The sequence below is a fragment of the Heterocephalus glaber genome, unplaced genomic scaffold (assembly GCF_053883595.1).
Source record: "Heterocephalus glaber isolate CG9 unplaced genomic scaffold, H.glaber_assembly_v1.0 deba00001068, whole genome shotgun sequence".
Lineage (NCBI taxonomy): Eukaryota > Metazoa > Chordata > Mammalia > Rodentia > Bathyergidae > Heterocephalus > Heterocephalus glaber.
In genome coordinates, this window is record NW_028258188.1 from 1284343 (window position 1) to 1306706 (window position 22364).

The following is a 22364-nucleotide window of genomic DNA, read 5'->3' on the forward strand; positions in this document are numbered from 1 at the left end:
CTCTCTCACCACTCTTTTCCACCATAGTGCTGGAAGTTGTAACTAGTATAATAAGGCAAGAAAAGGGAATAAAAGATATACTGATTGGAAAGGATGAAATAAAACTGTCACTCCTCACAGATGACATGACTGTCTGTGCAGAAAACTCCAAGGCACCTACCTCCCAAAAAAGAAAAAGAAAACTTCTGAGAAGTAAGTGAGTTGACTTCTGGGAAGATGCCAGAGTGGTAAATAACAACAAATCAACCTCTCCAAGGTTTGGAATCCAGATTCAGATTCCAGATTCAGAATATAACAATGTGGGGAAGAAAAGAAGGAGGGAGATGGATCCCTGGGACCCAGGAATTATCTGAAGGGAAAATTGGAGCCCACAGCAAGTAAAGAGTCAGACCTCAATACAGAAAGAGGAAGTGGCAAACTGCATTTTCTCCCTGGATCCCAGCTCATGGTGTGAGAGAAGAGGCTTGAATCTACAGAGACAGTGAAGATGGGTGACTCCAGAGGCCTCCAAGGAGAAAAACACCAGTAGAACAGAGAAGTGGATGATGTGAGCTACAACAGCTGGTGAGTGACTCCAGAACAAGCAACTACCATGTCTCCTGGAGAGGAAGCTTGGCCACATGCCAGTTTAGGGAGGAACCAAGTGGACCCAGGACTCAGAGCAGCTGTGGGTTGGCTTCATCTCAAGGCTCCTAGCGACTGGGTGAGGGACAACCACAGGAGATGTCCGGGGTCAGGGATCTGAGGTTAGGCTGGCAAGAGACACCTAGACTGTTGTATGCTGAACAACTCAGGCTCCAACTCCACAACTGGGGTCAGGATCAGCTTGAACTTCTGTAGAATTGGAAGCACCAGAATTGGCACCATGCTGTAATCCTACTGCAGATTTGCTGGGATCATCTAGCATGGATCTGGGCTCTGTCAACCAATGACAGCAGAGACACACCCTGAACTGAACACTACCACAAAATTGCAGACCCTAGAAGCTAACCACAGGATTGAAATCACAGAGAAATCTTTTTTTTTTCTTTGCTTTTGGTTTTTTCTTGATTGTTTGTTTTTCATGAATGTGAATATTGTTTTTAGTTTTGTTTTGTTCTTATTTTTGTAATTTCCTGCTTTCTTTCCCTCCTTCTCTTCTTCACGAGTGTCCCAAACTTGGGAGATCTTCCTTTGTCCTTCAGGCTTGCTTCTAATCTCTTTCTCTCTGTTATTTCTCTATTTTTCCTCTTATCCTTTTGAAATTTTCTCCCCGAGAGTAAAATCACTCTAGTGAGGGGTATTTATGGTATACAAGTTTTAATTTTTTTTTTAGACTTTATTATATAACTATAAAATCTTGTGGATATCATTAAAGGTGGGAAATTAACAGTTATGACAGTTTGTCATTTTCTAGACTGTGCTTAATGCTATTGTTCTTACTGATTGTACTACTTTAGCCAACATGACATATTTGTTGTAATCAGTTGTTCTTCCTTGTATGCCAATACCATGATTGTCTGGGGGTCATAAATAATACCATAGTCCACTACCAAAGAACTGGGTGCTAGGCCAAACAGGTAGCAACCTCTCATCCCTAATAAATTGAAGAGGCAGGATCTTGGGACAGACTCAAAAGCCAAAAGCCAGCTAAACCTAGAAGGCATATCTGAAAAGTAGTCATTTCCTAAAGAGGTCTCACTACTAGTAATAAAGCTACCTATCATAAAAAATTTACAAGCACCAGTGCAGAAAACAAATTTTTAAAATAGAAAATGAGAAAATACAGATGCAAGATGCATCTCCAGACCTCCAGCATGCCAAAAACAAATCCAGGGGGCATTGAGGTGGAAGAAATCAAAACCCATCAAGCTGAAATTTCTGAAATGGTAGCAGCAAACGTAACAAAGCAGATGACTGAATCTCTAGAAAAAAATGAAAAGTAATTACACAGATAAATAAAGGGATGATGAACATAATAAAAGACATGGTTAGTGAATCTACAGTAGACACTGATTTTTAAAAATAGAGGAGCTTAAGAAAGTGATTGAAACCATGAATGTCCAATTTAGAAAAGAACTGAATTGCATAAAACAGATTCAGATAGATATTCAGGAGATTAAAAATTCTATTGGAAGTATACATAGCAGAATAGACCAATGTGAAGATAGAATATCAGACCTAGAAGACAGGTTTGTGGTTAGCAATCATCAAGTGAAAGACTTCTTAAGCATAGCAAGGGAGCATAAAAAATAAATCCATCAGCTGCTATACGATACAAAAAAGAATAACATAAGATTAATTGGAATCAATGAAAACTCAGAAAATAATACAAAAAACATTTTAAAAACCCTATTCAGGGCTGGGGATTTAGCTCAGTGGTTTCGCCACTTGCTGCGCAAGCGCAAGGACCCAAGTTCGATCCCTGGTACAAAAAACAAAAACAAAAACAAAAAAACCCTGTTCATTAAAGCAATAGCAGAAAACTTCACAAGTATGGAAAAAGAATTTGATGTACAGATTAGTAAGGCATATAAAAGTCCAATTAGCCATGATCAGAAAAAAACTGCACCAAGGCATATCATAGTCAAGATTCCAGAAATTTAACACAAGAATATAATACTAAAAGTTGTTAAGGAAAAGAAACAAATCACCTATAAAGGAAAACACATCAGATTCACAGCAGACTTCTCAACACAAACCCTTAAGCCAAGGAAAGCTTGGAGTGAAGTATTTCAACCCCAAAAAGAAAATAACCCCCAACCCAGATTAATATACCCTGCAAAATGGTCTTTCAAAGTTGATAGAGAAATAAAATATTTCCATGATAAAGAACACCTGAAGAAATTTACGGCCACCAAACCAACACTGAAAAAAATTTCTGAAGAACATTCTAGAAAAAGAAAACAATTCCAAGAATCTCAATAAAATAAATCCACCAGGCAAAGCAAGCAATTAAACAGAAGGGAAAGAAAGGGAACCAACAATAGGAAAATACTATGACAAGGATAGGTCAATATATATCAGTTATAACCATCAATGTAAATGGCCTCAATTCACCAATCAAAAGAAACAGATTGATAGAATGGATGAAGAAACAAGATCCGAGACAGGCAGGTCTGTGCGCGCCCTACTCAGGTCCTGGGTCGTGCAGAAGATGCCGAGTCACCCCGCTGCAGACAGGCAGCCACCTGGTTCCACACTACAAAGACGCAGAGGACACCAGACCACCAGACCAAGGTACTGAGTCCCGCTGCTCCCAGCCCAGAGATAGGGGCTTCTGAGCCACCGTCCCACTGCTCCTGGTCCAGAGGAAGGGGCTTCCCGGTCACCATCCCTCCCGCTGCTCCCAGCCCATGAGAAAAGGCTTTTGAGTCACCATCCCTACCGCTGCTCCCGGCCCCTGTCCCACCTCCCCCAGCTCAGAGGAGGTAATCCGTGCAGGCGCTAACAGCCCCCTGCCCCAGTCGAAATGAGAAAACACATAAATAAGTATCAAAACCAGACTTCCAGGTCACCTACAGCAACCCCAAAGGGAAATGAGATGGAACAACACTCTGATACTCAAACACTTGGACCCACTGAACTGGCAACAAAAGGGGATCTGAAAAAAAATGAAATCAGAAATAATTTCTCAGATACCAGGAGAAATTGTGCCCCTGGTGCAAGACATGATTAATAAATCTAGAGAGGAGCTAGGAACTTGATGGAATACCAACATAAGAAACAAATGGAATCCATAAAACAGAAGCAAATAGATTTCCAGGAGATGGAAACCTCCATTGAAAGTCTACACAGCAGAAGGAGCCAATGTGAGGACAGAATTTCAGATATAGAAGATAAGATTGCAATTAGTGACCAGGAAAAGAAAAATTGCTTCAAAATTATAAGGGAACATGAGAAATCAATCCAGCAGCTGCTAGACGATGCAAAGAAGAATAACATAAGACTGATTGGGCTCAATGAAGAAACAGGAGAGAGTGCAGATGACATAAAAAATCTCTTCACAGAAATAATGGCAGAAAAATTCCCAAGCAGGGGAAAAGAGCTTGACATACAGATAAGTGAGGCATATAGGACTCCAAATAGCCTTGATCAAAAAAAATCTACACATAGGCAAATAATTGTTAAGATTCCAGAAACACAACAGAAGAACAAAGTTCTCCAAGCAGTCAGAGAAAAGAAACAAATCACATACAAAGGAAAGCCCATCAGAATCACAGCAGACTTCTCAACACAAACCATCACAGGCAAGAAGAGCTTGGAGTGACATAGTCCAAGCCCTAAAAGAAAACAGCCTCCAACCCAAATTGATGTACCCTGCAAAACTATCTTTCAAAATGGATGGAGAAATAAGATACTTTCGTGACAAAGAGCACCTTAGGAACTTTGTGAATACCAAACCAGCACTCCAAAGACTTTTACACAATATCCTAGGAACAGACATTGAGGATCACAATCCCAGGAAGCAAAGCAGAATGAACCCATCTGGCATGACAAGAAATTAAATGTAAAGGGGGAGAACCCAACAAAAAGAAAAAGTCATGGCAATGACAAGTCAATATGTTTCAGTTATAACCATCAACGTTAATGGTCTCAATTCACCAATCAAAAGAAATAGACTGGCAGAATGGGTCAAGAAGCAAAATCCAACAATATGCTGCATACAAGAAACACACTTCATTCAAAAGGAAACTCATAGACTGAAAGTGAAAGGGTGGAAAACAATACTCCATGCAACAGGATCCTGAAAAGAAGCAGGAGTAGCTATCCTCTTGGTAGATCAAGTAGATTTCAAACCAACACTGATTAAGAGAGATGAAGAAGGACACTACATCCTTGTAAAGGGAAGAATCCAAGAGGAAGAGATGACAATCATAAATATCTATGCATCAAACGCTAGTGCGCCCAACTATATAAAACAAATACTAACGGACATGAAAAGTCATATATGCACTAATACAATTGTAGTGGGGGACCTCAACACCCCACTGTCACAAACAGATAGATCAACTAGACAAAAAATAAGTAATGAAATACTAGAACTCAATCAACCTCTCGAACAAATGAACTTAACAGATGTTTAGAGAGTGTTCCACCCCACAAAATCAGAATACACATTCTTTTCAGCTGCACACCAGTCATTCTCCAAAATAGACCACATACTCACTCATAGAAGGTGTTTAAGTAAGTGCAAAGGAATTGAAGTTATCCCCTGTATATTATCAGACCATAGTGCCATGAAATTGGAGATCCATAGCAAAAGAAACTGGAAAAATTTCATAAGCACGTGGAAACTGAACAACACACTTCTGAATAACCAATGGGTCACAGAGGAAATTAAAGAAGAAATCAGACAGTTCCTTCAATTAAATGACAATGACAATACAATGTATTGGAATCTATGGGACACAAGGAAAGCAGTCTTACAAGGGAAATTCATAGCAGTGAATATGCACATTAGGAAAACAGAATGAGCCCAATTAAACAAGCTGACGCTGAACCTCAAGCTTCTAGAAAAAGAAGAGCAGGACAACCCCAAAGCTCATACAAGGGAGGAAATTATAAAGATCAGAGCAGAAATCAATGCAATGGAGACTAAGAGAATGATACAAAAAATCAATGAAGCCAAGAGTTGGTTCTTCGAAAGAATCAACAAAATTGACAAACCTTTAGCCAACCTTGTCAGAAAAAGGAAAGAAAAGGCCCAAATCCATGCAATTAGGAATGAAAAGGGTGAAATTACAACAGATCCAGCAGAAACACAGAGGATCATCAATACCTGCTTCCAGAACCTATATGCCAAGAAGATGGACAACACAGAAGAAATGGACAGATTCCTAGATACATATGAATTACCAAAGTTGAATGAAGAAGACCTAAAAATTCTGAACAACCCAATATCAACCAATGAAATTGAAAGTGTAATTAAAAACTTATCAACTAAGAAAAGCCTGGGCCCTGATGGCTTCACTGCTGAATTCTACAAGACATTTAGAGAGGAACTGCTGCCACTACTGTTTAAACTCTTCAATGAAATTGAAAGGGAAGCAATACTCCCAAACTCATTCCTGGAAGCAAGCATCGCCTTGATCCCCAAAGCCGAGAAAGACCCAACTGAAAAAGAGAACTATAGGCCAATCTCACTAATGAACATAGATGCAAAAATCCTTAATAAGATAATGGCAAACAGAATGCAGAAGATCATCAAGAAGATCATACACCCTGATCAAGTGGGATTCATCCCAGGGAGGCAGGGATGGTTCAACATAAGCAAATCAATCAATGTAATACACTATGTCAATAGAGCCAAGGACAAAAACCGTATGATTAACTCCATAGATGCAGAGAAAGCATTTGAGAAAATCGAACATGCATGTATGATAAAAACCCGACAAAAAATTGGAATAGATGGTCTCTACCTCAAACTGATAGAAGCCATCTATGGCAAACCAACAGCCAATATCATACTAAATGGTCAAAAACTGAAATCCTTCACACTCAAATCAGGAACAAGACAAGGATGTCTGCTATCACCACTCTTGTTCAATATAGTTCTGGAAACATTAGCCACGGCAATTAGGCAAGAGCAAGAAATAAAAGGAATAAAGATAGGAAATGAAGAAGTCAAATTGTCATTATTTGCAGAGGACATGATACTCTATATAGAAGACCCCAAGAACTCCACCAAAAGTCTTCTAGACTTAATAACCAAATTCAGTCAAGTAGCTGGTTACAAGGTCAACACACAAAAATCAATAGCTTTCCTCTACACTAATGACAGACTCACTGAGAGAGAAATAGGGCAAATAATTCCTTTTACAATAGCATCCAAAAAACTGAAAGACCTAGGAATCAACCTGACAAAAGAAATCAAAGACCTCTTCTCTGAAAACTATGGCACTCTGAAAAGAGAGATTGAAGATGATATCAGAAAATGGACAGACATCCCCTGCTCCTGGGTAGGAAGGATTAATATAGTGAAAATGGCCATACTTCCAAAACTGCTATATAGATTTAATGCAATTCCAATTGAGTTCCCAGCAGCATACTTCATAGACCTTGAGAAAACAATCCAAACATTCATTTGGAACAAGAAGAGACCCAGAATAGCAAAAGCAATTGTAGGTAACAGAGACATGGCAGGGGGTATCACAATCCCCAACTTGCAACTCTACTACAAAGCTGCTGTGATAAAAACAGCATGGTACTGGCAAAGAAACAGACTTGAGGACCAGTGGAACAGATTAGAAGATGCAGAAACAACGCCAGACACACTCAGCCATCTCCTCTTCGACAAAGGAGCCAAACACCCTCACTGGAGTAAAGATAGCCTCTTTCATAAATGGTGCTGGAAAAATTGGGCTTCACCTTGGCAAAGATTAAAACTAGACCTATATCTCTCACCATGCACTAAACGAAAATAGAAATGGATTAAAGATCTAAATATTAAAATAGAAACTCTGAACCAGTTGGAACAGAGGTTAGGTAGAACCCTTGAAGACCTCGGTGTAGGAAAAGATTATATGAACAAAACCTCAGTTGCCCGTGAACTAGCACAATCAATCAACAAGTGGGATCTCTTCTTATTGAAAGGCTTCTGCACAGCAAGAGAAACCACCAGCAGTGTGAAGAGACAATTCACAATGTGGGAAAAAATCTTCACCTGCTTTTCCTCTGACAAAGGTCTACTATCTCAAATCTCTAAAGAACTTAAAAAGATCAGACCTCCCAAATTTAAAGACCCAATCCAAAAATGGGCATCTGAAATGAACAGACATTTCTCAGACAAAGAAGCAGAAATAGCAAATAAATACATGAAAAAGTGTTCAACATTACTGGTCATTGGAGAGATGCAAATGAAAACAACACTGAGATTCCACTTCACTCCAGAAAGAATGGCTGCTATCATGAAATCCACCAATAACAAATGCTGGTGGGGCTGTGGGGAAAGAGGAACCCTGCTCCACTGCTGGTGGGAGTGTAGACTGGTGCAAGCACTGTGGAAATCAGTATGGAGATACCTCAAAGAACTAGGACTGGAAGTCCCTTTTGACTCTGCTATTTCACTGCTGGGGATCTTCCCCAAAGAATTAAAAGAATCATACCACAGTGATATATGTGCGCCCATGTTCATAGCAGCACAGTTTGTGATAGCTAAAACTTGGAAACAGCCCAAATGCCCATCAACCGGAGACTGGATAAAGAAAATGTGGGGTTTTTTTTTATAAAATGGAGTACTACTCAGCCGTAAAAAATGAGAAATTAGAGACATTTATAGCTAAGTGGATGCACATTGACTTAAGTGAAATAAATAGGACACGCATGAATAAATACCGAACAGTTTCTCTGGTGTGAGAAACTGAAAGTGTAAATAAGGACTAAATGTACAATAGGTCATGTGAAATAGGAAGAAAAGGGCCAAAGGGGAAGGAAGTGGGAGGGCTAGAGGAAAGGATAGAAGGGAATGGGATTAATATGAGAAAATGGAAAAATAGGAACAAAATCTTTGTAAATAGGGAGGACTGGAGGGGTTGAAGGGAGGGCTGGGCAAGGGTGAAAAACAAGAACCAAGAGAGACTATGTAAAGGTGCAAATTTCCAATGATGAATGTCATTATATTGTATACCTAAAATGTACCAATGATTAGAATGAATAATCAAAAATGTAAAATAGGAAGAAAAGGTCCAAAGGGGTAGGGGTAGTGGGAGGAGCAGGGGAAAGGAAAGAAGGGAAAGAAAAAATGATGAGAAATGGAAAAAATGGAAATAAAGTCTTTGTAGATAGGGAAGGGTGGAGGGCATGAAGGGAGGGCTAGGAATGGGGAAAAAATAAGAACTCAGATGCATTATGTAAAGGTACAATTCCCAAGGAGAAATGTAATTGTGTTGTATACCTACAATGTACCATTAAAAGAATTTAATAAAAAATAAAAGAAAAGAAACAAGATCCAACAATATGTCGTATACAAGAAACACGTTTAACTCAAAAAGAAATTCTTAGACTGAAGACCAAAGGATAGAAAACAATGCTCCATGCAACAGGGACCCAAGAAAAAGCAGAGGTAGTTATTCTATTTCCAAACAAAGTGGATTTCAAACCAAGACTGATCAGAAGAGACAAAGAAGGTCAGTACATACTTGTTAAGGGAACAATTCAAGAGGAAGAAATAACAATATATGTACCAAATACTAGCACACTCAACTATATTAAACAAACATTAATGGGCATGAAAAATCAGATAAGCACTAATACAATTTTAATAGGGGACCTCAATACCCCATTGTCACAAATAGACAGATCAACTACACAGCAAATCAACAAAGAAATATCAGAGCTGAATCAAACCTTTGAATAAATGGCTTAGTAGATATCTACGGAATGTTCCACCACACAACAGAATACACATTCTTCACACATGGGACTTTCTTCAAAATAGACCACATACTAGCTCATAGAACATGCTTATGCAAATGCAAAGGAATTGAAATTGTATATTATCAGATCATACCACAATGAAATTGGAAATAAATGGCAAAAGAAACTACAAAAACTGCATAAACACAAGGAAATTAAATAACATCCTCCTGAACGATGAATAGGTCACAGAAGAAATTAAAGGATAAATTACACAGTGTCTACAATTAAACAATAATGCCAATACAACATGCTGGAACTTATAGGATGCAATCAAAGCAGTCCTAAGAGGGAAATTTATAGCGGTGAATTTCTACATCAGTAAAACAGAGCAAGTGCAAATAAATGACCTATGTTGAACCTCAAGGTTCTAGAAAAAGAAAAGCAAGCTAAACCCAAAGCCCTTAAAAGGGAGAAAGCGATAAAGATCAGAGCAGAAATTAATACAATTGAGACTAAAAAAGCAATACAAAGTATCAATGAACCAAAGAGTTGGTTCTTAGAAAGATTAAATAAAATAGACAAACAGCCAACCTTATCAAAAACAGTAAAGAAAAGACCGAAATCCATGCTATTAATAATGGGAGAAAATGCTCAAATGAGAGGGGGAACAAGGCGGGGGGCGGCGAGAGAGAAAGGAAAGAAAAGATAAAGAAAGAGAGAATAGAAGGAAAAAAATGGAAACAAAGCCTTTGTAAATAAGGAGGGGAAGAGGGGCCAAAAGAAGTGGAGGGGAATGGGACTAAAAGAAGAAGCAAGATATATCATGTACAGGTACAAATTCCCTATGATAAATGTTATCATTATGTACATCTAGAATGAACCCCCAAAATAAAAAATGATGTAAAAATTTTTTTAAAAGAATGAAAACATTGAAATCACAACAGGTCCTGCAGAAATCTAGAAGACCAACAATACCTACTATGATAAACTCTACTCTAGTAAGATGGAAAATTCAGAAGAAATGGGCAGATTCCTGTATACACGTGAATTACCAAAGATGAATCATGAAGATATAAAAAGTCTAAATAACCCAATATCAGTCAGTGAAATAGAAGTAATTTAAAAACTTCCAACAAAGAAAAGCCCAGGTCCTCATGGATTTACTGCTGAATTCTACAAGAACTTTAGAGAAGATCTAATGCCACTACCACTCAAACTCTTTAATGAAACTGAAAGGGAAGCAATATTCCCAAAGTTATTCCTGGAAGCAAGCATTGCCCTGATACCAAAACCAGAGAAGGATCCAACCGAAAAAGAGAACTACAGGCCAATCTCCTTAATGAACACAGATGCAAAAATCTTCAATAAGATAATGGCAAACAGAATACAGCAAATCATCAAGAACGTTATACACATACCAAGTAGGATTCCTCCCAGGGATGCAGGAAAAATCAATATAGGAAACCACATTAGCATAACAAAGGGCAAAGCCACATGATCATTTCAATAGGTACAGAAAAGGCATTTGAAAAAGTCCATCAGCCATTCGTCATCTAAAAAAAAAAAAACCCTATGGAAAATTGGAGTAGGTCTTTATCTCAATCTGATAAAAGCCATCTATGACAAACCAACAGCCAAAATCACACTAAATGGACAAAAAATGAAACTTTCCATTCTAAAATCAGGAACAAGAAAAGGATGCCCTCTATCACCACTCCTATTCAATATAGTTCTGGAAACATTAGCCAAAGCAGTTATACAAGAGGAAATGAAAGGAATAAGAATATGAAAGGAGGAAGTTAAACTGTCATTGTTTGCAGATGACATGATGCTCTACATAGAAGACACCCCTCCCAAAAAAAGAAGACCCCAAAAGACTCCTAGAATTAATAACCAAGTTTGGCAGCATAGCAGGATTCAATGTCAACACTCAAAAATAAATAGCCTTCCACTCCTTTCACAATAACATCGAAAAAAATGAAGTACTTGGGAATCAATCTAATGAAGGAAGTAAAAGAACTTTGCATGGCACTCTGAAAAAGGAGATCCAAGAGGACATCAGAAAATGGAAAGATATCCCCTGTTCTTGGATAGGCAGAACCAATATACTGAAAATGGCCATACTTCCAAAACTGTTATACAGACTTAATGCAATTCTAATCAAAATACCAATAGTGTAACTCACAGAACTAGAGAAAACAATCCTAAAATTCATTTGGAACCAGAAGAGACCTAGAATAGCAGAAGCAATTCTGGGCAACGAAGGCAAGGCAGGCAACATCACAATCCCAGACTTGAAATTATACTACATGACTACCATGATCAAAACAGCATGGTCTGGCAAAAAGTGTGTGTGTTGGGGGGGGGAGATTTAGCTCAGGGGTGCTGCACCTGCCTCACAAGTGCAAGGTCCTGATTTCCATCCCTGGTACCAAAAAACCAATTTTTTAAAACAACATTTGTATTTGTAGGAGTGCAAATTGTATTTGTAGGAGTGTAAATTGGTACAACCAGCATGGAGATTCCTCAAGATAAATAAATAAATAAATAAAACTAGGGGTTCCACTTGGCCCAGCTATTCCCCTTCTTGGTGAACTCTTTCTTCCTGAAAGAGTTAAAAGCATCACACCACAGCGATATGTGCGCACCCATATTTATAGCAGCACAATTTGTAATAGATAAATATTGGAAACATCCCAGATGCTGTTTTAGTTACTTTTATCATTGCTGAGACACAACACCCAACACTCAAAGTTAAAGGAGGAATGGTTTGGGCCAGAGATTTAGCTCAGTGATTCCACTTCCTGTCTTGCAAGCACAAGGTCCTGAGTTCGATCCCCAGTACCAAAATAAATAAATAAATAAATTAATTAATTAATTAAAGAAGGAATAGTTTATTGTAGCTCACAGTTTGTAGAGGTGTCAGTTCATAGTTGTCAGGCTCCAAGACATGGTGGGATGGCAAAGGGGCATTGCAGAGCAGGCAGGCAGAAAGCAGCAAGCAACAAGTAACAAGCAACAAGCGAGGCAGCAGCAGCAGCCTGCCTTTCCTTTTTATCCCTTCTAGGCTACCCACCCTTTGGGTGGTGTCATCCATACCCAGGGTGGGCTCTATATAGTGAAGTATTAATGAAAGAAATCAGTGAAGAGCTGAATAAACACCAATACATAAACAGGAGCTCATGGATTGGAAGACTCAGTATAGTAAAGATATCAGTTTTCCTCAAATTTATGTAGAGCTTTAGCACAATTCCAAATAATTGGACATCCCTAGGCAAAAAAAAATGAACCTTAAGTCTCAAACCTTACACAAAAATAATGTTACAATAGATCACACTTCTCAGAAGAAGAAATATAAATGACCCATAAATACATGAAAAATGTTCAACATCACTGTCCATTAGAAAAATGCAAATTAAAACAACACTGAGATTTTACCTTATACCAGGAAGAATGGCAATCATCAAGAAATCAAATAATAAATGCTGGCAAGGTTGTAGTGACAAAGGAACCCTCTTGTATCGTTGGGAGGGGGGAACGTAAACTAGTACAACCAGTATGAAAATCAGTATGGAGATTCATCGAAAACTAAAAATAGAAATTCCATTTGATCGAGCTATTCTCCTTCTAGGTATCGTTCTGAATGAGTTAAAGACATCACATTATAGCAATACATGCATACCAATATTTTTAGCAGCTGAATTCATAATAGCCAAATCTTGGAAGCAACCTGTATGTCCATCAACAGACAAATGGATAAAGAAAATACAATATTTATACAGAATTGGATACTATTCTGCTATAAAGAAGGATACATTTGAACCTTTTGTAGAAGAATGAATGCACCTTAAAAATAATATTAAGTAAAATAAATCAGACACACATGTTTAAATACCAAATAGTTTCTCTTATATGAGTAATCCAAAGTACAGTATAAATAAAGAGCAAAATAAAAGATAGATTAAAGGAAACAAGGAGATAGATCTACTGCAACTGGGACAAGGACCAGGAGATGAAGGGGTGGGGAAGGGGAGAAAAGAAGAGGACATAAAAAAAGTATTAAGACGTGTCATGTACAGGTACCAAATACTCACAATGAAAGTAGTTGTTATATATCACAAACATGTACTAATAAATAAATTAAAATTTAAAAGTAAATCACAGATTTAACTTTAAAACCTAAAGCTATAAATCTTTTAGCTGTAAAAGGGACAACATTTTTGAAATCTAGTATTAGACCAAGAGTTCTTAGACTTGACACTAAAAATATTGTCACTGGTGTGAACTCTTCGTACATGTAAGATGGAAATCAGACATAAGATGATTCTTGAGCCCACTAACATCCATCACCATTGCTTGCCCTCTTCTCCAGGACCCTCTAAAGGGGAGGGTCTTCACACATGCTTCCAGGATGTTACCAAAAAACTGAGAGTTCTTGCTCAATTCATACAGAAATCACAAATTGGCAAACCATAGCTCTTTTAGTGTCAATGGCCCTGAGCTTTGAATACCAGCAGGTATCAGCTCCTTTAATGTTAACAGCCCTTCTTGCTGCTTGGAGCAAGCAGCTACTGGTAGGATTCAGGGGCTCTTCCAGCACTAGAGATGGCAGTTCCCAGATGTTCTTTGTTGCTCTCCTTTGCTATCTGGCTGCCAGCCATCTTCAGTGTCAGCAGCTCAGTCACCAGCCACTTCAGACAGAAATCATGAAGGCCAAGATATGCTACTTGAAGAGACTTTATTAGAACTAGTGCAGAACTAGAAGAGCTTGCTTATATAGAGTGGTCATGGGTAAGGGAGAGGGTTTCTAGTAGACCTGACTGAGGAGGACTGCAAAGGGGTGAGTCATCTAGAGGGGCTGCAGGGTAAGGTACCTATGACAGGTCTGTGACTAAAGTCTGCCACAGACAAAGGAAATATTTCTTGAAGCAACCATGGAGGCCCGATGCAGCTGATGCCAGGCTATGGAGTGTTTGGAGCAGCTGTGAGATAAAAGTAGCCTTTGAGGAGCATCAGGCCTTTCTCTCCTGTCTCAATATGATCTATATAAGGACAATTTGATAAATTTAACCTCATCAAAATGAAAAATTTTTGATCTGAGAAAGACCCTGCTAAGAAGACGATAAAAAATAAAAAAGCTATGGACTGGGAGACAATACTTACAAAGCACATAATCCAACAAAAAAACTCATATCTAGAATGTAAAAGAATGCTAAAAACTAACAGTAAGAATTGTCTGATCAGAAAATATGCAAATGACTTAAACACTTTACAGAAGACTGTATGTTACTGATGACAAATGAACACATGAAAAGATAAACATCATTAGCCACAAGGGAAATACAAACTGAAACTACAATAAAATATGGCTATACACTTATTAGAATGGCTAACAAAAAACTGTGACAACCAGTGATGGTGAAGGTTCGGAGAAACTAGATGACTCACACTCTGCTAGTAGGAATATACAATGGTACAGACATTCTGTAAAAGATTTTCTTAAAAAAAACCCAAAAAAAACATATACTTTAAATATGACCCAGCAATTGCACTCCTGGACATTTTCCCCCAGAGAAATGAAGACTCACACAAACTCCTGTAGGCAGATGTTTATAGCAAGTTTTTGCATGGTATTTCAAAACTGAAAACAAACCAGCTGTCCTTCAACTGGTGAACTGTTAAGCAAACTACAATAAATCCATCGTATTTCCCCCAAAAAGAGGAATGAAACTTTGATACACATAACAAACTTGCTGGAAATGAAGTGGGTAGTAGAAATCACTGAAAAATTCTACATGCCCAATCATGGCACAAGCTGTAGAAGGCAGGATCTTCCCAACGGTATTTGCATTCCGTTAAAACTGGAAGCAGTGGTTGCTACGGGGTTTAAGAAGGACATATTTAGGGTCTTCCAACAGCCAATCATAGTGCCAGACATATCTGAGTGGGTGTAGCCCTGGAGAGACAGTGGCCAATAGTAGAGAGGGCTGTGACTGGGGTGATAGAAGGTAGCCCGTGAGGTCATCAAAGCACTAGAACTAGGACAGGCTGAGGATCTGTGGCCTGTTGGGTGATTTAAACCGTTGTGAGCCGGCACCAAACTCTGGTTCTTGCCTCCGGTTAATGTCATGGAAGACCTCCAGAGTGAACATCAGCGAATGCTGCGTCGCCACCACCGCGAGAAGAAAGAACTAGAGGCCCACATCCAGAGCCTGAAGAGCTCCGTCCCCAAGAGTGACAAGAAGAAAAGAAAGCAGTTGCTCCTCGACACGGCCTGCCTCCGGGCCAAGATGGAGTAGAGGCACCAGCAGGAGTTAGAGAAGTTCCAAGAGAAGTTCCCTGGCAACAGCAACCTGGATTCTGCCACCGAAAATCTGGCGAAGATGAATCTCGAGAACCAGCACCCCCACATCTCTAGGGCACAGAAAAGGCGAGAAAAAAGAGAGGCCATGGTGAGAGAGTGGCAGGAGAGGATCCTTTTGGCTGAGATGGAGCATCTGGCCAGCTTCCGGCAAGAGGAGGAAGAGAAGCTCGCAACCATCTTGGGAGCCAAGTATCTGGAGATGAAGGATATCCCTGCCGACAGCCACTGTATGTACCGTGCCATCCAAGACCAGCTGGTATTCTCCATGACGGTGGAGGGCCTGCGCCGCCGCACCACCGACTACATGCGGAAGCACGTCGACGACTTTCTGCCCTTCTTCAGCAACCCCGAAACAGATGACACCTGTACCCGCGACGACTTCATGACCTACTGCGACAACATCGTTCACCGCCCATCATGGGGAGGCCAGCTCGAGCTGAGGGCCCTGTCGCACGTCCTGCAGACCCCCATCGAAGTGATCCAGGCCAATTCACCCACCTGGGTCATTGGGGAAGAGTACCACAAGAAGCCACTCACCCTTGTCTACCTGCACTATGCCTGCAGCCTCGGGGAGCACTACAATTCCGTGAAGCCGCTTGCGGCTGGCGCAGCGAGCGGAGCAGCCCCACGCCTCTTCTAGGCCTTTCCATGGGCCTCACGGTAGTCATGGCAGTCACTCTGCGGCTGTCTCCACATCTCCTCAGTAAGCTCGAGTTTCTTCTCCTTTGATTTTCTGGTTTTCTTTGTTCTTTGCTTTAATTAAAATTTACCCTCCACCACAGTGTTCCTACCGCGCCTCCTTTCTTTCCCTCTCGTTCTTCAGGAGCTTCTTTGAAATAATAGGGGACAGGAAACTAAAATGGGGGAAATGTCTGCTTTTACTACCTGAGGGATGTCCCTTTGACACAGTTTAACCTCTTCTTGTCTCTACGAGGCTTTGCCTCTACCCCTGATTCAGAATTGGTAACATTTCAAATAACTTTGGGCTACAAATGGAAATGTTTGCTTTAATCCCATAACTTGAGATAAATACTAGGCATCTTCAGATTTTCCCATGAATCTGTTGGAGTACTTAGATGAAAATGGAGTTTATGTGATTGATATGCTTTGTGAATGCCTTTTGTTAGTTTTTGAAAAAAAATGTTATAGACTCTTCTTGGGTTTGCTTTTTTATTTATGAACAAGAGTTCTGTTAGTAACTTGGCTTTGTTTTCTTCATTCAAACTTCTGTGATTGCAAATTAATTTGCACAGGTGTTTGCTGAGCTCAAAATAGCATTTGCTCAACTTAAAAGGTAAATGTAAGTGTTAAATATAAAAAGCAAATTTAGATAACCTGAAAAGCTAGATAAAGTTTACTGTAAGATGTCAAAGATCTGAAGATTATTAAAGGAAGAGGAGATACGACTTTATTTAGGTAGTTGTTCCATTTCATTGTCTCTACAACTGATGTGAAGCAAAAAGAGACAAACTGATAAATAATTTAACTTACTGAAAGGGGTAAAACTCTGGATATTTTTTTCCTTAAATTCTTTTATTTTTAGGTATGCAACACAATTACATTTCTCATTGGGAACTTGTACCTTTACATGATGCATCTTGGTTCTTATTTTTTCCCCATTCCTAGCCCTCCCTTCACCCCCTCCACCCTTCCCTATTTACAAAGACTTTATTTCCATTTTTTCCATTTCTCATCATTTTTCCTTTCCCTTCTTTCCTTTCCCCTGCTCCTCCCACTACCCTTACCCCTTTGGACCTTTTCTTCCTATTTTGCATTATTGGTTATTCATTCTAATCATCAGTACATGTTAGGTATACATGACATTCATCATTGGGAATTTGCACCTTTACATAATCTCTCTTGGTTCTTATTTTTCACCCTTGCCCAGCCCTGCCTTCAACCCCTCCATTCCTCCCTATTTACAAAGGTTTTGTTCCTATTTTTCCTTTTTCTCATATTAATTCCATTCCCTTCTTTCCTTTCCCCTAGCCCTCCCACTTCCTTCCCCTTTGCCCCTTTTCTTCCTATTTCACATGACCTATTATACATTTTAGTCCTTATTAACACTTTCAGTTTCTCACACCAGAGAAACTGTTTGGTATTTATACATGTGTGTCCTATTTATTTCACTTAAGAGTATCGCCTCAATGTGCATCCATTTAGCTATAAATGTCTCTAATTTCTCATTTTTTATGGCTGAGTAGGACTCCATTTTATAAAAAAAACCACGTTTTCTTTATCCAGTCTCCAGTTGATGGGCATTTGGGCTGTTTCCAAGTTTTAGCTATTACAAACTGTGCTGCTATGAACATGGGCACACATATATCACTGTGGTATGATTCTTTTAATTCTTTGGGGAAGATCCCCAGCAGTGGAATAGCACGGTCAAATGGGACTTCCAGTCCTAGTTCTTTGAGGTATCTTCATACTGATTTCCACAGTGGTTTACACTCCCACCAGCAGTGGAGCAGGCTTCCTCTTTCCCCACAGCTCCGCCAGCATTTGTTATTGGTTGATTTCATGATAGCAGCCATTCTTTCCAGAGTGAGGTGGAATCTCAGCGTTGTTTTCATTTGCATCTCTCAAATGACCAGTGACGTTGAACATTTTTTCATGTATTTATTTGCTATTTCTGCTTCTTTGTCTGAGAAATGTCTCTTCATTTCAGATGCCCATTTTTGGATTGGGTCTTTAAATTTGGGAGGCCTGCTCTTTTTAAGTTCTTCATGGATTCGAGATAGTAGACCTTTGTCTGAGGAAGAGCAGGTGAAGATTTTTTCCCACGTTGTGGGTTGTCTCTTCACACTGCTGGTGGTTTCTCTTGCTGTGCCGAAGCTTTTTAATAAGAAGAGATCCCACTTGTTGATTGTTTGTGCTAGTTCACGGGCAACTGAGGTTTTGTTCATATAATCTTTTCCTACACCGATGTCTTCAAGGGTTCTACCTAACCTCTGTTCCAACTGGTTCAGAGTTTCTATTTTAATATTTAGATCTTTAATCCATTTCTATTTTAGTTTAGTGCATGGCGAGAGATATAGGTCTAGTTTTAATCTTTGGCAAGTTGAAGCCCAACTTTTCCAGCACCATTTATTAAAGAGGCTATTTTTCCTCCAGTGAGGGTGTTTGGCTCCTTTATCGAAGATGAGATGGCTGAGTGTGTCTGGCGTTGTTTCTGCATCTTCTAATCTGTTCCACTGGTCCTCAAGTCTGTTTCTTTGCCAGTACCATGCTGCTTTTATCACAGTAGCTTTGTAGTAGAGTTGCAGGTTGGGGATTGTGATACCCCATGCCATGTCTCTGTTACCTACAATTGCTTTTGCTATCCTGGGTCACTTCCTGTTCCAAATGAATTTTTGGATTGTTTTCTCAAGGTCCGTGAAGTATGCTGCTGGGATCTCAATTGGAATTGCATTAAATCTATATAGCAGTTTTGGAAGTATGGCCATTTTCACTATATTAATCCTTCCTACCCAGGAGCAGGGGATGTCTGTCCATTTTCTGATATCGTCTTCAATCTCTCTTTTCAGAGTGCCATAGTTTTCAGAGAAGAGGTCTTTCATTTCTTTTGTCAGGTTGATTCCTAGGTCTTTCAGTTTTTTGGATGCTATTGTGAAAGGAATTATTTGCCCTATTTCTCCCTTAGTGAGTCTGTCATTGGTGTAGAGGAAAGCTATTGATTTTTGTGTGTTGACCTTGTAACCAGCTACTTGACTGAATTTGGTTATTAAGTCTAGAAGACTTTTGGTGGAGTTCTTGGGGTCTTCTATATAGAGTATCATGTCATCTGCAAATAATGGCAATTTGACTTCTTCATTTCCTATCTTTATTCCTTTTATTTCTTTCTCTTGCCTAATTGCCGTGGCTAATGTTTCCAGAACTATATTGAACAAGAGTGGTGATAGCGGACATCCTTGTCTTGTTCCTGATTTGAGTGTGAAGGATTTCAGTTTTTGACCATTTAGTATGATATTGGCTGTAGGTTTTTCATAAATGGCTTTTATCAGTTTGAGGTAGAGAACATCTATTCCAATTTTTTGTCGGGTTTTTATCATACATGCATGTTGGATTTTCTCAAATGCTTTTTCTGCATCTATGGAGATAATCCTATGGTTTTTGTCCTTGGCTCTATTGATATAGTGTATTACATTGATTGATTTGCGTATGTTGAACCAACCCTGCATCCCTGGGATGAATCCCACTTGATCAGGGTGTGTGATCATCTTGATGATCTTCTGCGTTCTATTTGCCAGAATCGTATTAAGGATTTTTGCATCTATGTTCATTAGTGAGATTGGCCTATAGTTCTCCTTTTCGGTTGGGTCTTTCTCGGCTTTGGGGATCAAGGTGATGCTTGCTTCCAGGAATGAATTTTGTAGTACTGCTTCCCTTTCAATTTCATTGAAGAGTTTAAACAGTAGTGGCAGTAGTTCCTCTCTAAATGTCTTGTAGAATTCAGCAGTGAAGCCATCAGGGCCCGGGCTTTTCTTAGTTGATAAGCTTTTAATTTCGTTTTCAACTTCATTGGTTGATACTGGGTTGTTTAGAATTTTTAGGTCTTCTTCGTTCAACTTTGGTAATTCATATGTATCTAGGGATCTGTCCATTTCTTCTGTGTTTTCCATCTTATTGGCATATAGGTTCTGGAAGTAGGTATTGATGATCCTCTGTGTTTCTGCTGGATCTGTTGTAATTTCACCCTTTTCATTCCTAATTGCATGGATTTGGGCCTTTTCTTTTCTTTTTCTGATAAGGTTGGCCAAGGGTTTGTCAATTTTGTTGATTCTTTTGAAGAACCAACTCTTGGCTTCATTGATTTTTTTGTATCATTCTCTTAGTCTCCATTGCATTGATTTCTCCTCTGATCTTTATAATTTCCTCCCTTGTATGAGCTCTGGGGTTGTCCTGCTCTTCTTTTTCTAGAAGCTTGAGGTTCAGCGTCAGCTTGTTTAATTGGGCTCGTTCTGTTTTCCTAATATGCGTATTCACTGCTGTGAATTTCCCTCGTAAGACTGCTTTCCTTGTGTCCCATAGATTCCAATACGTTGTATTGTCATTGTCATTTAATTGAAGGAACTGTCTGATTTCTTCTTTAATTTCCTCTGTGACCCATTGGTTATTCGGAAGTGTGTTGTTCAGTTTCCACGTGCTTATGAAATTTTTCCAGTTTCTTTTGCTATGGATCTCCAATTTCATGGCACTATGGTCTGATAATATACAGGGCATAACTTCAATTCCTTTGCACTTACTTAAACACCTTCTATGAGTGAGTATGTGGTCTATTTTGGAGAATGACTGGTGTGCAGCTGAAAAGAATGTGTATTCTGATTTTGTGGGGTGGAACACTCTCTAAACATCTGTTAAGTTCATTTGTTCGAGAGGTTGATTGAGTTCTAGTATTTCATTACTTATTTTTTGTCTAGTTGATCTATCTATTTGTGACAGTGGGGTGTTGAGGTCCCCCACTACAATTGTATTAGTGCATATATGACTTTTCATGTCCGTTAGTATTTGTTTTATATAGTTGGGTGCACTAGTGTTTGGTGCATAGATATTTATGATTGTCATCTCTTCCTCTTGGATTGTTCCCTTTACAAGGATGTAGTGTCCTTCTTTGTCCCTCTTAATCAGTGTCAGTTTGAAATCTATTTGATCTACAAAGAGGATAGCTACTCCTGCTTTTTTGGGGTTCCCGTCGCATGGAGGATTGTTTTCCACCCTTTAGCTTTCAGTCTAGGAATTTCCTTTTGAATGAAGTGTGTTTCTTGTATGCAGCATATTGTTGGATTTTGCTTCTTGACCCATTCTGCCAGTCTATTTCTTTTGATTGGTGAATTGAGACCATTAACGTTGATGGTTATAACTGAAACCTATTGACTTATCATTGCCATGACTTCTTCTCTTTGTTGTGTTCTCCCCCTTTACATTTAATTTCTTGTTATGCCAGATGGGTTCATTCTGCTTTGCTTCCTGGGATTGTGATCCTCAATGTCTGTTCCTAGGATATTGTGTAAAAGTCTTTGGAGTGCTGGTTTGGTATTCACGAAGTTCCTAAGGTGCTCTTTGTCATGAAAGTATCTTATTTCTCCATCCATTTTGAAAGATAGTTTTGCAGGGTACATCAATCTGGGTTGGAGGCTGTTTTCTTTTAGGGCTTGGAATATGTCACTCCAAGCTCTTCTTGCCTTTGATGGTTTGTGTTGAGAAGTCTGCTGTGATTCTGATGGGCTTTCCTTTGTATGTGATTTGTTTCTTTTCTCTAACTGCTTGTAGAACTTTGTTCTTCTGTTGAGTTTCTGGAATCTTAACAAGTATATGCCTATGTGCAGATTTTTTTTGATCAAGGCTATTTGGAGTCCTATATGCCTCACTTATCTGTATGTCAAATTCTTTTCCCCTCCTTGGGAAGCTTTCTGCCATTACTTCTGTGAAGAGATTTTTTATGTCATCTGCACTCTCTCTTGTTTCTTCTTTGACTCCAACCAGTCTTATGTTATTCTTCTTTGCATTGTCTAGCAGCTGCTGGATTGATTTCTCTTGTTTCCTTATAATTTTGAAGCAATTTTTCTTTTCCTGGTCACTAATTGCAATCTTATCTTCTATATCCGAAATTCTGTCCTCACACTGGCTCATTCTGCTGTGTAGACTTTCAATGGAGGTTTTC

At 39.2% G+C, this 22364-nt stretch overlaps 1 protein-coding gene across 1 annotated transcript; it reads left to right on the plus strand.

Moving 5' to 3' along the window:
• The first annotated feature begins 14371 nt into the window (after positions 1 to 14371).
• LOC101703038 (OTU domain-containing protein 6A) lies at positions 14372 to 17313 on the plus strand. The gene is given in 1 exon segment (XM_013068446.3): positions 14372 to 17313. A coding segment is annotated over 1 exon segment (876 nt). The 5' UTR covers positions 14372 to 15467; the 3' UTR covers positions 16344 to 17313.
• The last annotated feature ends 5051 nt before the right edge of the window (positions 17314 to 22364 follow it).